This window comes from Lissotriton vulgaris, chromosome 6 (genome assembly GCF_964263255.1).
Source record: "Lissotriton vulgaris chromosome 6, aLisVul1.2, whole genome shotgun sequence".
Taxonomy (NCBI): domain Eukaryota; kingdom Metazoa; phylum Chordata; class Amphibia; order Caudata; family Salamandridae; genus Lissotriton; species Lissotriton vulgaris.
The window spans coordinates 1,165,457,183-1,165,479,457 of record NC_141694.1 but is presented as its reverse complement, the minus strand read 5'-3'; the positions used below and the strand labels follow the sequence as shown (position 1 = coordinate 1,165,479,457).

Here is a 22,275-nt window from a genome sequence, read left to right as displayed (position 1 = left end):
TGAGACTGAGGGAACTGCTAACATGCAGCTTCCTGGATCTCAAAGCAATGTCTGTTTCCCTGCTCGCTTTACTGCAGACAGGGGAACAGACATGCTCTGCTTTCAGCAAGCAAGAGCAATTTCTGCTTTCCCTTGCTGAAAACAGAGCAGTTTTGCTATGGCTTGGTGGGAGCAGTGCTCCTGTTATGCCATAGCAAACTGTAATTTCCCATGAGTGGGCACCCCAGGACATTGCTGGAGCTGGACCTGGGGGATGGCAGTTCCCAGGGCCATTCAGGGCTCCACAAGGGGGGCAGCCCGCCAACTCCTTTCTTTGCTTTAACCCCAGGGAGGTGGTGGTCCCCAGGTCCAGTAGTCCACAAAGGCCCTCTCACATTATTGTTTTTGTTCACCGGGAGGTGGTGGTTCCTGGAGCTGCAGGGAAGGCAGCGTTCCAGGGAGCTGATGGAGAGGCCACCATCGGTTTTATTTTTTTTCAATAATGTATGTGCACCAGAGAGGGGGCTGTCCCCAGGGCAGCCGGGGAGGCCAAAGGGGCTACCCAGCATTTCTTTAAAAAAACAGTGTACCAGGGGTGGTGGTGGTCCTTGGGGAAGTGGGAGGGGCAGGAGGCCTCCCAAATTACTATTATGTTTAGCCCAGGGGAGTTGGCAGTCCCCAGGGCTGTGGGGGGCTCATGGGCCACCCACATCATTGATACATTAGTGCTGGGGAGGTGGTGGTCACATTAGTGCTGGGGAGGTGGTGAGCACAAGGGTTGCCATGAGGGCTACCTCTGCATAAATAGAAAAAGATACCACCAGGGCCTTACCCACCCAGATGCCTATATTAAACAAAGCTTGAAAGCCTGTGCTTTGTTTCTTTTTGAATTTCTGCAGTAGTTGCGGATCTACTCGCCTAATTTTATTTTGTAATGCTTTTTTGGCCCGGGGGTGTTTCTATCCTGGCCCTTTTTCATTTTTTAAAATGTTTTCTTGTGACTCGGTTTAACCGAGTTACAAGATGGCTGCCAACACTTCCTTGTTTGAAGTGTTGGCAATCCATCAGATCTCTGCACAAGAACCGGAATGTCGCGGATTCACCACATCTCTAAATATACAACTGGTTTTATTTTTCCCAGCAACTACTGAACAGATTTACCCCAAATCACAAAAAGGCGGATTCCTGAATCAACACGTACCTTCCTGACAAATTTTGATGTATTTCAGTTCAGCAGTCTGGGCTGTAGCCGTGTCTAAAGGTCCTATGGGAACAGACATTAGGAAAATGTGATTTTAAGCTCCACGTTTTTCTCTGCTCCCCACTCGACAAATCACCCTGAAATGTCGGCAGCTGAGGTGAGCATATGGTTCTTTTTGAAAATGTTGTGAAGATTTGTCAAACGGCGTCAAAGTTACTGGAAAAACAAACAAATGCTTTTCACATGAAAACTAGGTTGTATCTATAACTACCTACTGGTGACCTCCAGTAGGTAATAGATATATTTAAGGCCTACACGCGGTTGCCAGTAGATAGGTACAATTAAGACCATATGTCAGTAGGTAAAGCATTTTTTGACATGCCTATATCTTTGGCACAAATTGACAAATCTTCACAAACTTTTCCAAAAATAGTGCACCGGTGATTCTTGTTGGGCACGAAAAGTTTTGCTGTGATCCTTCAATCAGGGGCTGAGAGAAAGGGGGCCCAAAAAAGTGAGTTTCCATGCTAATTCCCATAGGAGCTTTAGACACGCCTGTAGCCTGAAAAATTAGATGGAATTACACCAAATTTGGCAGAAAGGTAGCTCTCAGTTTGCAGATTACACTTTTATTATTTGATGTAAATCCACTCAGTAGTTGTTGAGAAATTTAAGGAAATCCAAATTTGTATATTTGCGGCTAATTCGCAAATAAGAACAAGCTCTGATTGGCTGTCAACACTTCAACCAGGAAGTTTTGGGAGCCATATTGGGACTTGTCTTCAGCCAAGTCCCCCAAACAATTTGAAAAACAAAGAAAAAGGGTGCAGGGTTGTAATTCCCTGACCCCCAAGCCAGGTTGCGCAAGAGAAAATTGTTTTATTTAAACTTTGCAGTGAATTTGCTACATTTGCAGGCAAAAAAAAACTAAGCATGGGCTCCCATGCTTGTTTTCTAAAGGTCCCATAGGTGGGCCAGGTTCTGAGAGCATTTTGTAAAAAAAAAGGAGGTTGGCAAAAATGTGCCCCCGCCTGAGTGTCTATGAGCCCTAGGGTCCACCATCTCCCTAAGGCTAAACAAACATTGATAGGGGTCTCTGCGGACCCCCACAAGCTCGGGGACCACTACCTCCCCAGGACTAAATACCACAATTGGGGGTCCCTAGGAACCTCTAGGCTAACCAACTCCCCGGACCTTTAATTAAAAAAATGGGCAAGGCCACGCATACCCCCGGGCCCCAGGGACTACCACCTTCCTGGCACTTATGGTAATATGAAGAGATGGCATTCTTTTTTGTTAAGAATGAGGGGGGACCACCACCACCCAGGGGACCCGGTGTGGCTCATGCATATAGAAGGAGCCCCCCTCCTAGAGCCATACATGGCCCTGGGGATCACCACTCCCCAGGGCCGTCTCCTGCTATGTCCTGGGGTGCTGTCCCGCCAAGCAAAAGCAAACATCTTCTTCCTGCGGGCAGGAGCTGTCAAAGTGTTCCAACCTGCAGACCTGCGGACAGGAAAAGAGATGAAACTGTTGCTCCTGCATGGCGGAAGCTGCCTTTACAGCTGTTCCATCCTTGCAGCAGTATTGTCGGCTCCCACAGGAGGCTGGAAGCTGACTAGCACAGTGGGGCCTTGAGGCTCAGTCGACCATGTCATGAGTGATGTAATTTCATAAGCTGTACATTGAGGCGCGTAAGTTATAGTTAGTTCAGGTATCTATAACTGCTGAATTTCTATGGTTTTGTGCGAGTGAAATCTGAGCCTAACTACAATGTCCAGGTAACTTTTGTTTTTTTTTATATATATAAATGTATATATAAACCTATATTTATATTTATATTTATATATGAATTGCATCAAGGCTCCCGCTGCTGCTCTCAAACAGACGAGACACAGACTCCTGTTAGGTGCTGATTCTTTATTTCATTTTGCTGGTGCAGAACATGGCTGATGACGCGTTTCGCCCAATGGCTGGGCTTGATCACATGACGAACTCAAAGTTAGTCAATGTTTTTATACACCTTACTCCATGTTGATATCATGTGACACTAGTGAAGATAAACAAAAGACTTCCTCTACGATCTAAAATACTACAGACAACAATGTCATATACAAGCTAAAAGTTGCTGATAAATGGATGTCTAAAATGTAAACAAATTCATAAATACGTTTTAAAATAAACCTAAAAAATTTTGAGGTACCGGAAAAATTTAAAAATATACAATTTACTGTGCATATACGCAGCTCCCTGTGCAAATTTAATGCCAGCTAGCTATGTGTAGAAGAAACATTCATTTATCTTGTTATATAAAATGGTATCTACAGTGCTTTGTGCTGAGTAACAACTGATACATAATGTAAAGCTGTGTTTATGTATGGCTAGAGCAGATAATGTAACATTTACTCGTTCTAATACGGAATAGTTGAACATAATCCTGATAGTATCTTTTCCACAATATTCATATAAACCTCTAATAGGAATTCTAGGATATTTCTATGAATTGGTAATATCTACTCACGGGTTTAAGATTCAATTGCACGGAGCATGGGCTGCCTAGATTTGTTTATTTATCCAGTATATACAACCTCGAATAAATGTAGAGGCTGTAATTTTTAACAGCAATATGACCTACTGAAAGTGCATATTTATATATATATTCCAGCTCCGAGGTACCCAACGTACAAAGGAGCACCCGGACCTCAGCTGCACACAAGGAGCCTTGAATGGTAAGCACGCCTCCAGCACAACAATATCCTTTGACTGTTCAAACTGCCCTGGATGCCTGACGCGTTTCGAAGTGTCCCCACTTCTCTTCAGAGGCTTTGGCAGTTATGAAGGAGCGCTTGAGGCACCACACCCCTTCTTGCTTAGATGCACGCCCTAGATGGGACTTATGGGACTTGTAGTGCCTCACCTCGCGCTAATGTTCAGTTGGTAACTTTTCAAGCCCACAGATGGGCCTCGCTGTGCGGAATGCGTGCATTATCCATATGCTGCTGTCCCATGTTCTCGGCCCGTAGTCAAGACTGCAGGGCCCCCGGTTCTTTCAGGGTGGTGCTCCTTCAGCGGCATGGGCCGCCACGTAAATATTCCAGTTCCGAGGTACCCAACGTACAAAGGAGCACCCGGACCTCAGCTGCACACAAGGAGCCTTGAATGGTAAGAAGGCCTCAGCACAACAATATCCTTTGACTGTTCAAACTGCCCTGGATGCCTGACGCGTTTCGAAGTGTCCCCACTTCCCTTCCGAGGCTTTTGCAGTTATGAAGGAGCGCTTGAGGCACCACACCCCTTCTTGCTTAGATGCACGCCCTAGATGGGACTTAAAGGGACTTGTAGTGCCTCACGTCGCGTTAATGTTCAGTTGGTAACTTTTCAAGCCCACAGATGGGCCTCGCTGTGTGGAATGCCAGCTAGCTATGTGTAGAAGAAACATTCATTTATCTTGTTATATAAAATGGTATCTACAGTGTTTTGTGCTGAGTAACAACTGATACATAATGTAAAGCTATGTTTATGTATGGCTAGAGCAGATAATCTAACATTTACTTGTTCTAATACAGAATAGTTGAACATAATCCTGATAGTATCTTTTCCCCAATATTCATATAAACCTCTAATAGGAATTCTAGGATATTTCTATGAATTGGTAATATCTACTCACTGGTTTAAGATTCAATTGCACGGAGCATGGGCTGCCTAGATTTGTGTATTTATCCAGTATATACAACCTCAAATAAATGTAGAGGCTGTAATTTCTAACAGCAATATGACCTACTGAAAGTGCATATTTATATATATATATATAAACACACACACACATATAAATATATACACACGCACACACACATACATATATATCATACACTTACCTGCAAAACACTTAGCTTTTTGCTGTAAAGAAATGTGTGTACGAGGCATATCCGTGGTGGAAATCTGTATGGTAAAGACGCGTGATAAAGGCATATGTGTTGTAATGGATGTGTGGTAATGACCATGTTGTAAATGTGGTTTCTCTAGCCAGAGTACAGCTGAGGGCTGTACAGAGTCAAGGATTAGTATCAAGTCAACAAGTGATAGAAGAGGGAGTTGATTTGAAGACTCTTAATGCATTGTGGTGTGAAGTTCTTTAAAGATGTGCGTCTTCAACACAAAACCATACAAACACAAATCAGTAGGTCTGGATCATTAATGTAATTGATAATAATAATAATAATAATAATAATAATAATAATAATAATAATAATAATAATAATAATAATAATAATAATGATAATAATATTATTATTATGACAGCAACTATAATCATAATACAAATGTCAATAGAAATATATAATAGAACAACCGCTTTCTTTGAAGATCCACTATGTTAAAAAAAATACAAGGGTTTCGAAACACCTTCCTGATCTTTTAACTAGCCATGCAGGCAGGTTTCTGGGATCTGGATTCTCTGTCTGACATTGTAAGTCCTATCACTAGCAGACCCCCACCAGGGGGAAACAGCCATCACATTGCATGCGTTAAAGCGACCACGTTGTTACATCAAAGTACCCTTACTTCGCAAGTTGTTACAGCGACTTGCTCTAAGGGGCGCTCTAAACTAAGGAATATTATAATTTACTATTTCAACACCTTCCCTACTGTTGCACACACCAGAGTTGGAATAGTAAATTATACTATTCCTAAGTCCAGCGCGCCCCCTACAGCAAGTCATTGTAACAACTTGCGTTGTAATGGTACTGTGATGTAACAGTGCAGTTGCTGTAACGACTGCGTGTTAATCACATGTGTTGTAAACACATGCGATGTAAACGCCTGTATTCCCACCAGGCCCCAACCTAGCGGACATTACAGAAAATGAATGCGTCTCCTACATTCCTTCACACATACACAACGTGCCCGCCCCAATGTCAATACCGGTAATGTGAGCAGTCATTGCTAAATCAACCTGCTTCACGGATTAATTAATTCAAATAAAATTGTGCGAGAAACATATTAACCTAAATTTTGACTGTCATAACCACAAGTTTGTTTGCCATGTACATAGAGTCAATGAAACTAATAACATTAAATGAGTTGTGAATAGATTATGCAACTGGTTTGTTCTTTGCATTTCAGATTCCAGTCACCTGCATCGGTCACTGAGCTGAAAAGTCAGAAGGTCAATGCTGTCATGTTTTTGTACAGAACACTGAGCGTATTTGGGGACAGGTAAGAAAATACAGATTTTTTTCATTTATACTTATTTTGAATTACGATTTGTTAAATTATGCTGGCAATCACTGGAGTTATATCCTCATATTATAGTTATCATATATTTTCGGAAATACAAAACACAAGAAACGGAGAGGAAAATTCAGTAACGTGAAGGTGCTATAAGAATTGCAAGGTCATCAAACCTTTGAGAGCTGTAAAATAGTGAGCAGCATTTACCAGGGAAATCAGTGGAATTGCATTTTTGACAAAAAACAGCACTATCAACTCCATGTTTCTGTGTAGCTTTTAAGGCCTGTCTGGCGACAGAGCTCTTATCATCACACATTATTAAACAAAGAAAACGGAACATGCATAGACAGAAAGAGTTTTTTGTGCAGACCCTATCAGGTATTGATTATTGTGGTTCATCCGACTTTAAGCACTGGCTTTAGGAGTTTTCAATTAGCGTTTGTATCAGCCCATAGTGTTTTGCCAAATTGAACTGTTGTACTTTAAAAAGTAGCTCGCACACACGATGGTGTTAAGTTCTATTCTATTTTTTTAATATTTTAGACGGAGGACCCCAGCTCTCTGCACTCGGTTAGCATGCTAAGTCTTACTTCACTCTCCCCTCCTCCTAAGCATAACTGCAACACCCTGCTTACTCTCGACCAGCTATCTCTCTGCCCCCTCCTCCGTGCTACCGGGCCACGGAAATTCTTTTTTTTTTTGTGCTCCTCGCACAACTTTGTTTTTATTTTACTGTTCTAGCTCGGTAGCCCTTTTAGAATGGTGGAATGGTTAAATGAAAAAGCAAAAATGGCTGCCATATATTGCAAGGCATGCATTCTGCCTAACTTTAACAATGCATGAGCACGCATGTGACACAGCGCAAGCTCAAGTATGCAAGCAAATGGCTGCCATATTAGAATTAAACTGTTCCAAAATGGCTGCTGTGTTTACATGCATGAGCATGTGTTGCCATGCATGCATCTTAATACGTCACCAAGCATGTACATGGCACATGCGTCTTGACAATCTCTGTCCATTTTGGTTTCTTTAAATATTATCGTTCCAAATATTATAACTGTAAAATGAAAAGCAAAGGCAAATCCAAATCAGCATTTTCCAGTCACATATGAGACTTATTATCTGAAAGAAACAGGTTAGTGTTAGATTCCTTACCTTAGAATACCCCCAGGTGTCAGACTGGATCCGGAAAGTTTTGCGTAGCAGTACCCCTGCGTGTCGGTAGGTGTCGTCTGCGGCTCTGCGTCCGTCGTCAGCGTCGTGGACGCAGGGATGACGTCGTCGCAGTACTTAGACGCCGCCCTGGCGTGCTGACGTCAGTTCTTCTTTATTCCGCGCCAGCAAGCGCAGATCCGGGAAGAGCAGTACTCCTTAGTCACTTTTTTACTAACTTTTTTTGATCTATTTTGGATCTTCGAGTCTTTATCGACTCCGGTGCCGGTATTGATGCCCGGGTTCAAGCCCTGTGATGACTGTAACCGACTGATGTCGGTTAACGACCCCCACCGTCGGTGCCTTTATTGCCTCGGACCGACCATGATGACAAGTCGTGCCCCGACTGCAGGGCCTTGACGTCGAAAGCTAGGCGGGAGCGGTCCCGTAAGCGACTCGAGATCCGGCAGTCGGTCCGCGCCACTCGAGGTCCCGGTCCAGGAGGAGGTTGAGGGACTGGTCGCGGGGCCAGAGTCATCATAGCTCAGCGAGTCAACACCACTTGTCGGGTTCGAACTCCTCAGGTAAGTCAAGGCACAAGAAGTCAAAGAGGCGACAACGCTCTTCTGACTCCCCCTGACTCTCATGCGATGTGGCCGGGGGTTCGGGCGACACCGCCCACGCGGCTCCGCTTGAGCCGCAAGCGCCACGTCCAGCTCCACACCCACCGGTCCCTGGGCTGAACGGGATGCCGGAGGAGATCAGCTTCTTCCTCATGGCCATGCGGTCACGTTTCCCTCCATCGGGTCCCATCGAGGTGCCTTCGGGTCCCACGGACCCGTCTGCTCTTCGAGCAGTAGCAGCACCCCCCTCCCCTCAGTGCCTTGGGACCCTCACAGGTAAGTAGCGCGCTTTATAAGTACTCTGATTGATTGATTGGGAGCCCAAGCGGGCCAGCGACTTCGGTCCCGACACCGCAGGGCTCCTCAGGATCCAGGCCTGGATCCGTGTCCATGCCGGTCGATCATACGACCCGCCCCACCGTCACCAAGGGTTTCGCCCCTGGCGCCGTCCTCGGGCGGCGTAGTCCCTGATTCCTGGCCCGTCCGGATCTGGCATTGGACCGGCGCCGCCCGGCGCCATCTTTGACACCGATAGGTGAGCCCTTCACCAACGATCCGGCTCCATAATTTCTTCCTGACTTTCAGGAGATTGAGGACGAGGGGGATTGGGAGGGGTCTGAGGACCCTCTGGCACTGCAGTTCCATTTGAGTCAGGACTGTATGGACAAACTTGGGGAGGCCAGTGGTTGGGACACCTCGCCCGACACTGGTTTTGTCTCTCCTCCTTCCGTGGCTACGGAGGAGGGGGCTGCATACAGCATGGTGTTGACTCGGCCAGCCAAGGCCTTGGCTCATGAGCTCCCGGTCGCAGCCGTGAGGACTAACCTCCTCATTGAGGTACTCCAACCTCAGGCAAGCTCCTCGGAGCCTTTCCTGCCGTTCAACGAGGCCCTCACTGACGTTCTGTTGGGCACATGGTCCAAGCCCTCCACAGCCCTCCCTGTGGATCGGAACGTGGCCCAAAGCCACCGTCTGGCTCCGGACGAACCCAGTTTCCTGTCCGTTCACCCCACCCCTGAGAGCCTGGTGATCCAGGCCTCAACTTCCCAGACCACATTCCCGACCACCCCTCCAGATCGGGAATCCAAAAGGTACGATCAGTTTGGTAAGAAGCTGTTCTCCTCACTGAGTTTGGGGTTGTGGTCTGTCAACACCGCCTGCCTTTTGGGCCGTTACTCCCACTCTTGTTGGGATACGGTTGCAGAAGTGCTGCTGCAGTGCCCGGTGGGGGTCCAGGCAAAGCTAACCCAGGCCCTCGCGGGGAAGGGACGCAGCACGATATTCCATTCAGTGTGGGCTGGATACCACAGACTCGCTTGGCAGGGCGATTGCAACGACGGTGGCGGTTCGCCACCACGCCTGGCTGAGTTCCGCCAACTTTTCGGGCAATGTCCAAGCATCCCTTATGGACATGCCCTTTGATGGCCGTCGCTTTTTTGGCCACAAGGTGGACAGCGGGCTGGAACGTTTTTAGGACTCCAGGGCTACGGCCAAGACCTTGGGCCTCGGCCAACGCCAGCAGACTTCCACCTTTCGTCCCTTTCGTGGCCAAGGAAGGGGCGTCCCCTCACGTCCAGCTAGCCACAGGCCTCAGAACCCACCTCAACGCGGACGTGGTAACCGCCGTGGCGGTGCCGGGGGACACAGGCAAGGCCAGTCCACACCCGCCCGCAGCATCTGCCTCAAAAAACTCCTCGTCTGAGTTTTCAGGCCCATTCGACGCCAGTAGGGGGCAGGGTTTGCCATCACCTCCTCCACTGGCGCTCCATCACATGGGACAGGTGGGTGCTGCAAATCGTCCAAAGGGGCTACTCCCTCCCCTTCAAGGCGACCCCTCCAGCCATGCCACCGCAGTACCACCGCATGTCGGGGGATTACTTGCAACTTCTGCAGGAGGAAGTTACGGCCCTCTTGGCCAAGGGGGCCGTCTAACGCGTTCCTGGGCCAGAAGTAGGACTTGGTTGCTATTCCCACTACTTTCTGATACCCAAAAAGGGCAAAGGTGGCCTACGCCCTATTTTGGATCTAAGGAGCTTCAATGGCTTCCTCCGGAAGGAGAAGTTCAAGATGCTGACTTTGGCTCAGGTCCTAGCTGCCCTGGACCCAGAAGACTGGATGGTAGCGTTGGACTTGCAGGACGCATATTTCCACATCCCTGTCCTGCAGGCCCCCGGCGTTACCTGCGGTTCACGTTAGGCCACGAGCACTTTCAGTTTACCGTGCTCCCCTTTGGCCTTACCAGAGCCCCACGGGTGTTCCCGAAAATGATGGCGGTGGTCGCAGCTCATCTGCGCAGATTAGGGGTAACAGTCTTCCCCTATCTCGATGACTGGTTATTGAAGGTGGATCGCCCCAAGCAGTCATCTCCCACCTCCAGACTACGGCTGACCTCCTGCGCTTGCTGGGGTTCTCCATCAACGTGCCCAAGTCATCCCTGTCCCCATCGCAGAAGCTCCTTTTCATCGGAGCGGTTCTGAACTCAGCGCAGTTTCGGGTTTTTCCCCCCGAACAGCGGGTTTGGGATATTCAGGCTCTGATTCCGGTCTTTCAGCCTTTATCCCGAGTCTCGGTCAGGTTGACCCTGAGGCTCCTGGGGCTGATGGCCTCCTGCATCCTTCTGGTGCATCACGCTCGGAGGCGGATGCGAGCTCTGCAGTGGGACCTGAACTTTCAGTGGGCACAGCATCAGGGCAACCTGTCTGATTGCGTCCGGATCTCGGAGGGCACTGCAAAACAGTTGCAGTGGTGGCTCACTAACTGCGATTGGGTCAGCGGCAGATCTCCCTCCCTTCCCCAACCGGAGCACGTAGTAGTGACAGATGTGCCCCTCCTAGGATGGGGAGGCCACATGGGAGAGAGGGAGATCAGAGGCCTCTGGTCTCCGGCGGATTCCCGGCTCCACATCAACCTTCTGGAGCTGCGGGCGATCCGACTTGCACTGAAAGCATTCCTTCCCTCTGTCCAGGAAAGTGTAGTGCAGGTGTTCACGGACAACACCACCGCCATGTGGTACTGCAACAAACAGGGCGGGGTGGGGTCGTGGACCCTTTGTCAAGAGGCTCAGGGCCTCTTGACATGGCTGGAACACCAGGGCGTCACCCTGGTGGTTCAACACCTGGCAGGTTCCCTGAACGCCAGGGCGGACGAACTCAGCCGCCGGTGCATGATAGATCACGAATGGCGTCTGAACTCGGACGTGGTGCGAGGTCTCTTTCAGCAGTGGGGAGAGCCTTGGTTAGATCTATTTGCCACCGAAGAGAACGCACAATGTCATCAGTTCTGCGCGTTGGAATTTCCAAGGCAGCGCTCGCTCGTCGACACTTTTCGTCGCGAGTGGAGCTTCGGGCTGTTTTACGCCTTTCCCCCTATACCACTTCTGCCCAGAGTGCTGAAGAAAATCAGGCGAAACCGGGCCCAAGTCATCCTTGTGGCTCCAGACTGGGCACAAAGCTACTGGTATCACAAGCTACTTAGCATGTCAGTCAATCCCCAATTTGTCTGCCTCTTCAGGAGGACCTTCTGTCGCAGCAGCAGGGGACTGTCCTCCACCCGAACCTGTCCAGCCTCTACCTCGATGCGTGGAGATTGAGCGGCAGCAGATGAGGCCATTTAACTTGCCTCCTGAAGTCTGTGATGTGATTCTGGCAGCCTGGCGCCCCTCCACAAAATCGGTATACTCCTGTAGGTGGAACACATTTTGGCATGGTGCACAGCAAAGGCTGTGGATCCTCTCTCTGCCCCCCTTTCAGAGGTTTCCTCTTCCTTCTTTCTCTTGCCCAGCAGGGCTCTGCTCTGGGCACTCTTAAGGGCTACCTCTCTGCCATTTCTGCCTTCTGGAGGCTTCCTGATCAGCCCTCTCTTTTCAAGTCCCCTGTTGTAAATCCTCCTGTTCCTTTCGTGATGCCTCAGTGGGACTTGAACCTTGTTCTAACCTATCTGATGTGTGCTCCTTTCAAGCCACTTCACAATTGCCCTCTTCATCTTCTGACTGTTAAGACTGCATTCCAGGTTGCCATCACCTCTGCTACGAGAGTGAGTGAGCTCCAGGCTCTTTCTTCTAAGCCTCCTTTCCTCTCTGTCCATCCGGACAAGGTTGTTCTGAGGACTCGTCCTTCTTTCCTGCCCAAGGTGGTTACGGCATTCACATCAGGCAGTCCATCACCTTGCCCACCTTCTTTCCGCCTCCGCATCCCTCGAAAGAGGAAGAGGAGCTCCACCGTCTGGACCCAAAACGTGCACTCTCCTTCTACCTTGATCGCACATGCCAGTTCCGGGTGGATGACCAGCTCTTTGTTGGTTATGTGGGCGCGAAGAAGGGACGGGCGGTGCACAAACGGACCATCTGTCGGTGGATGGGTTGTGTTGTGCATCAAGGTCTGTTACTCCTTGGCTAAAAAGGAGCCCCCTGTTGGGCTGAGGGCCCATTCCACTCGGGCCACGGTGGCTACTACTGCCCTGGGTCGGGGAGTCCCCTTGCAGGATATCTGTCAGGCAGCTACGTGAGCCTCGCTGCACACCTTTGCTAGACGCTACTGCCTGGACAGCCAAGTCCGGAGAGATGGCTTTTTCGGCCGTTCCGTTCTCCAGGACTTTCTGGTGTGATCTTGGTCCGCAGACCCAACATCAGGATTGGTATTGCTAGGGTATCTATTCTAAGGTAAGGAATCTAGCACTGACCTGTTTCTTTCAGATGCACAAGTTACTTACTTTTGGTAACAATATATCTGTAAGAAACAGTAGTTAGTGTTATATTCCTTCATTGTCCCACCCATCCTCCCCGTTCTGCGGACCGATATCTAGGGTTAAGGTATTTTCCTTTGAGGGCCCTAGTTTTATGGCACCAGTGTCAGTCTCTGGCATGGCTCTGCGTTCCTGGCGCGGAAAGCTATGTACAAGAACTGATGTCAGCACGCAAGGGCGGCGTCTAAGTACTCCGACGACATCATCCCGGCGACCACGACTACGACGACGGACGCGGAGCCGCAGACGACGCCTACCAACGCGCAGGGATACTGCTACGCAAAACTTTCCGGATCCAGTCTGACGCCTGGGGGCATTCTAAGGTAAGGAATCTGACACTAACTACTGTTTCTTACAGATATATTGTTACCGAAGGTAAGTAACTTATGCGTCTTTCCCAAATGCCTACTTTCTACCAGTAGATGTATTAAGGTAGTGCCCGGGGGTGCAATGGGCGTTTGGGCCCCCTTTGCGTACCCCTGAGGCACTTCAGTAGTACAGAAAGAGTTGCAGAGGCATGTGCATCCCCTTTTGTAATACCAATAGCGCTGGTGTACATAAAGCGCTAGCGCTTTCATCAGAAGGGGTTTCCTCATTTGCATGAGGATGTGGCCCCATGCATATGAGGGAATCCCTATGCCTCTGCACCTGTGCTGTAATATAGGCATGAACGCAGAGGCAAAGAAGCTACCAGGGGGCGCACTGACAGTGTCATACCTAAAAGTGGCTCACTGATGGCAGCCCTCTGGAAGGCCACCCAGACATCCACCTTGCAGGCGGGTGAAGTCACTCACTGCACCCACCTCAAAGGGGATCTCTAATCCCCCTTCAAAGTGCAGGCGGATTCCAGCCTGCACAGCGAAACATGGAGTGACTTCAAAGCAGCTGCTCCCTTTTTTCACATGAATACGCTGTTCCCAGGGCAGCGCAAGTTTGCGGCTGCCCAAAGGGCAGTGAATTCATCCAAATACAGAACATTTTCTTTTTTTTCACTAGGTTGCACCTTTTAAAAGGTGCTGCCTGGTGCAAACAAGGAAAATGTGCTGTATCTGTGGTACGGTTCTAGGTGTGGAATCAAGAGTAGAGCTGATAACTATGCAAGTGATCATAGTCACAGTGATTGATCTACCACTATGGAGTTAAATTACATCAGCCGCATTGAGTAAGGGCTGTTCAGCACAGGATGGATGGAGGTGATCACCATTTTACCCACAGAAATTAAAACTGCTTGAGACACTTGCAAGCAGAGTGAGATTAGATAATTTTCATGTGTGCAAAAAAAGGGAAATCAACTCTGCAACTTCAGGAATCATTGTGTTCTATTTTCTATCACTCTGGAATTGGTTGGGAGATGGAGATTTTTGCACACCTTTATAGTACTCAGAATGTTTAAGGAGAGACAGAAATCTAGACTTCTGTGTTGTAGTATTTCATTAGTAAGACTCAATAGCAAACAATGTGGTCATTATGTGTCAGCTATACCTTTTTAGCCTCAAGAATATGAGAAAATCATGATCATTTTTTAATTGAAGCAGTGCTGCAGAACTCTCGAAATATGCTCTTGGTGCTTGTTAGACCTGACATGGCATGAGTCTCCCTCCCATTTTTGACGGATTGCCTCCTCTGTTTTGATATGTTTTTGCTGGTTATATGTTTTGGGCACTGTGCCACTGCTAATCAGTGCCATAGTGCAAGTGCTCCCTATGTTAAATTAAAGTATTGATTGGTTATTCCATGATTGGGTTATTTGATTTATCTGTCAGCCCCTAGTACAGTGCACCATGTGTGCCCAGGGCTTGTAAATCAAATGCTGCTGGTGGGCTTGCAGCACTGGTTGTGCCACCCACAGAAGCAGCTTGTAAAATGTGTCTCAGGCCTGCCATTGCTAGGCCTGTGTGCAGTCTATTACTCTTGGCCAAGTGCACCCACTTGCCAGTCCCTAAACCTTCCCTTTGCTTCATGTTAGACACCCATATGGTAGGCCCAACGGCAGGGTGCATTGTAAGTATAAGGTAGGACATGTTCTGGTGTGTGTAGCATGTTCTAATAGTGAATTACAGCCATTTTCGTTTTTCACTATTGAAGGCACCTGTTCTCCATAGGCCAGAATAGGCAGTTAGATTATTACTTTCCTAAAATCCTAACTGACTCAGGGAATATGGTGGTAATTCGAATTTAGTATGCCTGAACTCAAAATAATAAAATACATCTTTTAGTAAAGTTGGTTTTAATATTCTGTGTTTGAAAATACCACTTTTAAAAAGTAGGTATTTTCTTGCCTAACTCTCGAGGCCTGCCTCAGCTAGGTTGTGTATTCCTTGTCTGGGTTTGTGAGTGACAGGGCTGGGGGATTCCAGGAGACAGGCTGGGGCAGCCCAGTGGTAAATAGAGAGATCTGCATCTAGATGGGAGGGAGGAGTTGCACCTGGGACCTGAATAGGGCTGGGCCTTCCCTCTGCAATGCTGTCTCCACCCCCTGTAGCTTGTCTGATGTCTCTGCCCTGCACTGTGAAAGGAGAGGAGGAATCATGTCAACAGAGTGCTCCAGAGCTGTATCCTCCCTCCCCTGTGCTGGCTCCACCTCGGCGGCTAATGTCTCTGCCCTGCACAGTGAAAGGAAGAAGAGAGTCATGTAAACAAAGTGCTCAGTAACTGGTTTGGACTAGGCAGAAATCTCTCTGCTTTCAGAGAACAAAGGATTTTGGGGTCTAACCCCTTCGCTGCGGGGGTAATTCTCCCGCTGTGCTGGGGGGAGGGGGCGCGCACAGCGCTCCCATGCTCATGACGAGCAGCCTGTTCATCACTGGGCCCATAGATCATAGTTTACCATCATTGCTTTTTTCCCAGGAATGCCACTTGAGGCATGCTGGTCCTGTGTAGAGAAAAATAGCAATGTCCCTCACCTGCTGTGGGAAAACTCCCTGCTCATCTGGTTCTCTATCCTTGCATGTTTGTTGAAAACAAAAGTATTTTTTGAGTGGATGCATCAAATATGGTGCTTGCTTGGACAAGGCTAGTGCCTTCAGTGGGGCCACCATACTGGTGACTCCACATATTGGGCCAGATGTAGGTAAATGGCATTTACCGATTCGTAAATACCAAATTTTACCGATTCGGTATTTACAAATCGGTAAATGCTATGTAGGTATTTTTACCGATTTTTTTACCGAATCTGTAACATTCGGTAATTACCGAATCGGTATTTACAGATTCGGTAATTGCCATTGATTCCTATGGGCCTTGAGGCCCATAGGAACCAATGTCAATTACCGAATCGGTAAATACCGATTTGGTAAAATTACCGAATTTACAAGGGGGACAGTGTATCACTTTGACACCCTGTTGCACCCCTGATTTTGGCTTGTGTGCCATGTGGCACACATACATGCCCTAAGGGCATGTATGTGTGTCACATGGCACAGGTGTACATGCACAGATGTTAATGTACACAGGAATTCATTATTTACCATGCAATAGTATTACATGGTAAATAACGAATCAGTAATGGCCTGTGGCACTATTTGAAGTGCCACCTACATCTGGATTTACCGATTCGGTAAATTTACCGATTCAGTATTTTACAGAATCAGTAAATTTACTGAATCGGTAAATATACCAATTCTGTAAATATAAGGCCACCTACATCGGCCGTTACCGACCGGAATTTGGCGACCTACATCTGGGCCATAGTTCCCTGTCTGCCTGGCAGGGAACTCTAAAAATGCTACATAGTCCTAAGTGAGGTGAACAGAGCCCACAGTCTATCATGAATGGGCAATATGGCAGGCCTGCAAATGTCTGCGAATATCCCAAATGACACCCTATGGGTTCTTGGTTGCATAGTTTCAAACCTTCTTCTAGATTGAAGACTAATAAACTTCCCTCCCAAGGGAAATGCCAGTGTTATGGCCCTGCCCAGATTACTAATATGGTGCCTTATACAATGGCATATCTGTAAAATGGTAAAGACAGGATTGAATACAAAGCATGCTAGTTACATGGCTAAAATTTACCCCTAGGGCCACATATAGCATGGGTTTGGTGATGCTCACACATCCCACTTGATTGCTGATCTTGCTGGAGTTATTTTCAAGATCTTTTTACAATACACACTAACTGAATAAAGCCATCGCTCACCAATGTTTGCAGGTAATTGAATTTGGCAGGTGGTTTTGATGCCTGTGCTCTCTGAGGTCAGGCAGTATGAGGTTGCCTGTCAGACTCCCTTGTGGATATTGGTGTTTACCAATGGTGCACCAGGGCCTAACATGCCATTTCTTTTCAAAATGTATACCCATGTTACTCTCCATGTACACTTTACTCTCCAAGCGTAGCAGCAGCAGAACTCTATGTCCAATCAGAGCTATATTTTTTAAAAGGACTACAGACCTGATTTACAGAAGGAAGTTATCGAATGAAAAACCTTAAATGTGCTATAGGAGTCATTGACCTCAACCCTTCAATATATGTCTTCTCATGGTTCTGTGAGAGCAAATATAAATTATAGTTGAAACGGAAAGTTATCTAGCTTTCATATGTGTCGGGCCTTTTTCGGGGATTCGGGGGGGGGGGGCAAACAGAAGAAACAGGAGCTACTGGTCCACAACCATGAGGGTAAGAGTAATTTGCCACTGATGTCCCAGGATCTGTCACACTATGACATTGCAAACATTGGCCTGTCAGCACTTTACTCTCAGCGGTAGCAATGGATGGCAGTTGTATGCTTCTCAGGTAATGTGAGGGGGCTCGAGCTCAGCATTCAACAATAATGCAGTAGAGCTTTAATTGATTAGCCAACCAAGTACTTTTCTTTCAAGAAGAGCAGTACTTAAAAACACACTAGAGCTAAATGCTACATGCACAATATGTGAAAGATGAAATTTAATACTTGGGTCACTGAGATCTGGTGGCACGTATGCCTGATGTCTCCCCCCATTGCCCCTTTCTGGTCTAGGCGTTTTCCTCCAGGATCAAGGTCAGAACGTTTGGAAGGAATTTGACTTGTAAAGAGGAATCAAAATGATTTGCCATTAGTTTGCATTGTGCTTTATTTTAAGGAAATATTATTATTATTTTAGATGGGGATAGATCAAAGACAGTTGGAAGGAGAGCTGTAGAACAAAGAAGAAAGAATGGAGTTGCAGATACACAGCGTGAAGAGCAAGAATAAGGACAGAAGATTCTTAATGTTATTGAGTGCCTTGATGGCAACCATCAATTGATGAAAGATAGCTTCCTGTGTTAATAAGGAGCCACACTGAAGTTTTAGGGCCCGATTTAGATCTTAGGACTCCTGTTTTCCCTCCACAGCACAGTATCCAAGTACTCTGCCAAGCTGACCATATCCCACCCACTGTATTTAGATGTGTGCTAGCTGAACTGCTGTCCACATTAACAGACGGTTATCAGTTTTGTAAGCGGTGCACCATCATCAAGGCAGCGGACTCCTCCGCAGGATAACAGTACTCCGTCTCCATCAGGTCAGCAGGTCTGCACGAAGCCTATTAATAAGGCCCTGTTCTGCTGGTGTTGCCCTAGCAGCAGTTTTCAAATTTGCAAATGAACATGCTAGTTTCAAAACACAATGAACATGTAACTTCTCCATGCCACTGTTACTCAAAACTGAATTGAAATGTTTGAAATCTATCTATATTTATTCCTCCCAATTTTGACAAATTTTGCACTTTCAAATAAAATTATAAGCATATTTTGCACAACTCACAATAATAGGCACTTTAATAATGCATGGTTTGCACATTAACATAATTTGCACTTTTGCTCATATACGTTTTTAATCAAAATGTACTACAGTTTCTGAGCAGGGGGCTGCTGGGAGGTTCTTGAAGCCATCTCACACTGCTGGTTATCACCCTGGTGGGACCTTGGTCCCAGGGTGCAATGTCTCGCCTTTCTTTTCATCCCCCCTGGCTGCTACAAACCCTGGTGGGTCTCAAGGTCCCAGGGTGCTTTGCTTTTTTTTCCACCTTCCCGCCACCGCAGCAGAGAGGGAGGCGCTCTCCGTCAAGCTCATAAGCGCTGCCTCACCCCCGCGGCTCGGGATGCAGTTTCTGAGCAGGGGGCTGCTAGGGCATTCTTGAAGCCATCTCGCACTGCTGGTCATCACCCTGGTGGGATCTTGGTCCCAGGGTGCAACGTCTAGGCTTTCTTTTTATCCTGCCTGGCTGCCACACACCCTGGTGGAACTACCAGCATGCGTTGTTTGTTATTCCACCTTCCCGCCACCGCAGCAGAGGGGGTGGCGCTTTCCTTCGCGCTCATAAGTGCTGCCTCAACCCCCTCTGCATGGGACGCGAGCGGGCTGCGCCCGGAACAAGGGCGTGCCCGTCCTTGTCTGTTATTGCCAGGAAGAGGCCGGGCAGGGCCACCCCCTTACAAGTTGGATCAAACACTTATCCTTACGATCATATCTCATCTGGACAAGGTACTGTGCCAAACTCCATCTGTACATGGGGCTGTCGAAGTCGAAGGCAATGTAATTGGCCTGCAGACGCACACTGTCCTTAGATTGTGTAAATTCTGAACTGGTTTCTGTATTTTTATCACTGCTTCTGGTTACTGGTGTTCCCTTTACCTTCAGTGTTAGGGTTACTGCATAGGAACTGCATTTCTCCCGTCTCGGCCATGGGGAAACGGAAAACTATGGAAAGCATAGAGGCAGGTAGTAATACCAATAGTGGTGTAGGTAACAGAAAAAAGGCTAGGAAAAATCAGAAGCACTCAGCTGGTAATTGTGTCATCGATAGAATTGACACTCTTATCACTGAGTGAGTGTGAGGACATACTGTTACCACTTAGTAGTAGTTATTCCTTACCGGCACATGCAAGTCTGTCATGCCTAGTCACCATCCCCGCTATGTTCCAGAAAGTTTCTAGAATGGGCAATTCTGATAACAACAGCAATATCCCACTTGTTCTAATAGAAGGTTCACAGGATGAGGCTAATAAAGATTCAGCTTCTATCACTGACTTGGATGAATGTGTTTCTTATCCCACAGTTCCTTGTTTAAATAGGTTTGCTGTGCTAGCTGCGCCTGATTCCAATCCAGGTACAGATATACAGCTAACAAATACAGCCCAAGTACTGCCACATCTGCGAGGCAGAATTGATTTACAGATTTCTGTTCCTCACGGTGATCATACATCTAATGACTTACTGAAGGGGGAAATATTCACTATGAGACAGATGATTGAAGAGCTCACTGCAATGGTTAAAACGTTATTAACCCTGGCCACACTTCTTCCGCAGTACCCAAATAACCCTTCTCTTTCTAATGGAAATAAGGATATAATGGCTAAGACTCTTCCAATTGAAAGGGATAATCCAAGCGGACTCGTTAGTTTATGCCCCACATCCTTTACGACCCAAGTCTCTAAAAGTCAGAAACCAAATAACAATAGAAATAACATTGTACCTAAAAGTAATTCTGCTACACAGGGATTGACATCTAGAGAATGCCCTAAAAAATCGATGCCTAGTCTGAGACAGGAGCAAGTAATGCGTATTGGTATACCCTTGGATAGAAACTCCGCTGCTAACTTATACCAGCAGATTCGTTATTCATCTACTACCCCATATCTACTGGGCCAAATTATTTATATGACTAACGTCCCCAAACTTAGTCCTAATTTTGTTCACAAGAGTTCTGACTCCCTAAAAAATAAAGTGATACATTGGATTCGACAAGTAAGGGGCTGTCGCTCCCAGATACGGGAGGAAATTTTTGCACTCGTAGATGCTCATCTCCAGCCCAAACACATGATTTTATAGAACACTATGTTCTACTGACCTAGCAGAGAACCGTCTTGCCCTAGAATTTAGAACTTGTCCCCCATCTGCCTCATCTATACAATTTAGGAGCATCTGCTCGCACATTAGGGGTGGAATAATTCGCACTTCAGAACAAGGGTCGTCCCTAGAAGCAGTTGACTGAAACCACCCGTTCTCCTAACATAGCTCCAATTGCCAACACCTGTAGCTTCAAGTACGACATACAAATCTCTATATTAAATCCTGACACATTAGATAATGTACATAACTCCTTATTAACTTCTGATATACATAACAATGTATTGGACACTGGTGGGAACATGGAACTAAGTCCACACACTGAGTTCAACCAGAGGACATGTGAGACGAGGTTAGACAAACTTTTAGCTCACCCTGAAGTGTCTGGTTCACAAATACAACCGAATCAGTTTGAACTGACAAATGATAGCTTGATCGTGACTCCCTCGTCCAGCAAATGTAGGATTTTTTCGTGGAATGTTGCAGGACTACAAAACAAACGTATACTCCCCCATTTTAATGAATTAATTGAGGGATTTGATATTTGTATTTTTCAAGAGACATGGAGTCTTGCGCCACGACACAAAACAGGTTTTGCTTGTTACTGCATTCCAGCTACCACTGCGGGGAGAGGGTGCCCCTCAGGAGGTCAGATCGTATTGGTGAATATTGCCATAGGTTGTCAAGTTCACATGCATCCACTTCCAACTCATGATATCTTGAGACTGTCTATCAGGGGCCCAAATGGCGGGGTTACTTTAGAGTTGTTCAATGTTTATAGCAGGGGAACTAAGGGGGGGAACCAATAAGCCACTATCACGCTTTTAGAGCAGGCATTATCTAGCAGCCCGCCAGGAAATCGTATTGATTGCAGGTGACTTAAATTGCACCTTTGAGCCCTTGAACTCAGATGATTTGCTGGAGTATGATAGGGCTGATGGTAAAAGGATAATCCCTCGACTTAATTTATCCCCATTAAAAAATGGACTAGCCTAGCCATTGAAATCAATGCATGTGCCTCAGAGTTGATCTTAGGGCAACAAATGGAAGAACTCCCTCAGATAAACAGGGGGCAATCACCTTTAATAGAGTTGGCTGTCCCTCACAAATCCATTATATTTTACTGGATGTAAACTTATGGGACCAGAAGACTGACTTGTTTGTAGGTGCTACGACGGATAGCTATAATAATCCCTTGTGTATGACCATGACTAACCCCTGGGCTCCTGTATTAAATCCCTCGACCAGTAGGGCATCAACTTGTATTACTAACATCATTCCCTCTAATTGTAAGAAGCATCTTAAGTGGGACAGGGTTTCTCTGCACAAAGAAAACTTATAGGCTATTTTTTTAAAAGCTTGTCCAAGAAAACAGCAAAACCTAGGATTGTGGCTTCAGATAAATCCAAGTGTGATATGATCTTGACAGTCCATGCCAGTACTGAAGAGACACTCAGCTTGCACTTTCATGCTCCTCGTAAGGACAGGACTTTGCGTGTTCGCCACAAAACACAAAATCCTTGGTATAATTTAGATTGCAATCT

The 22,275-nt window shown here is 46.9% G+C and overlaps 1 protein-coding gene across 1 annotated transcript in view; it reads left to right on the top strand.

The window, feature by feature from the left end:
- The window catches only part of WDR64 (WD repeat domain 64), a 2,246,160-nt gene that overhangs the window by 1,668,659 nt on the left and 555,226 nt on the right, over positions 1-22,275 (top strand). The window contains exon 24 of the mRNA XM_086925751.1: positions 6,302-6,394. Coding sequence (XP_086781877.1) covers positions 6,302-6,394 — 93 coding nt within the window. The remainder of the gene's footprint in view (positions 1-6,301; positions 6,395-22,275) is intronic.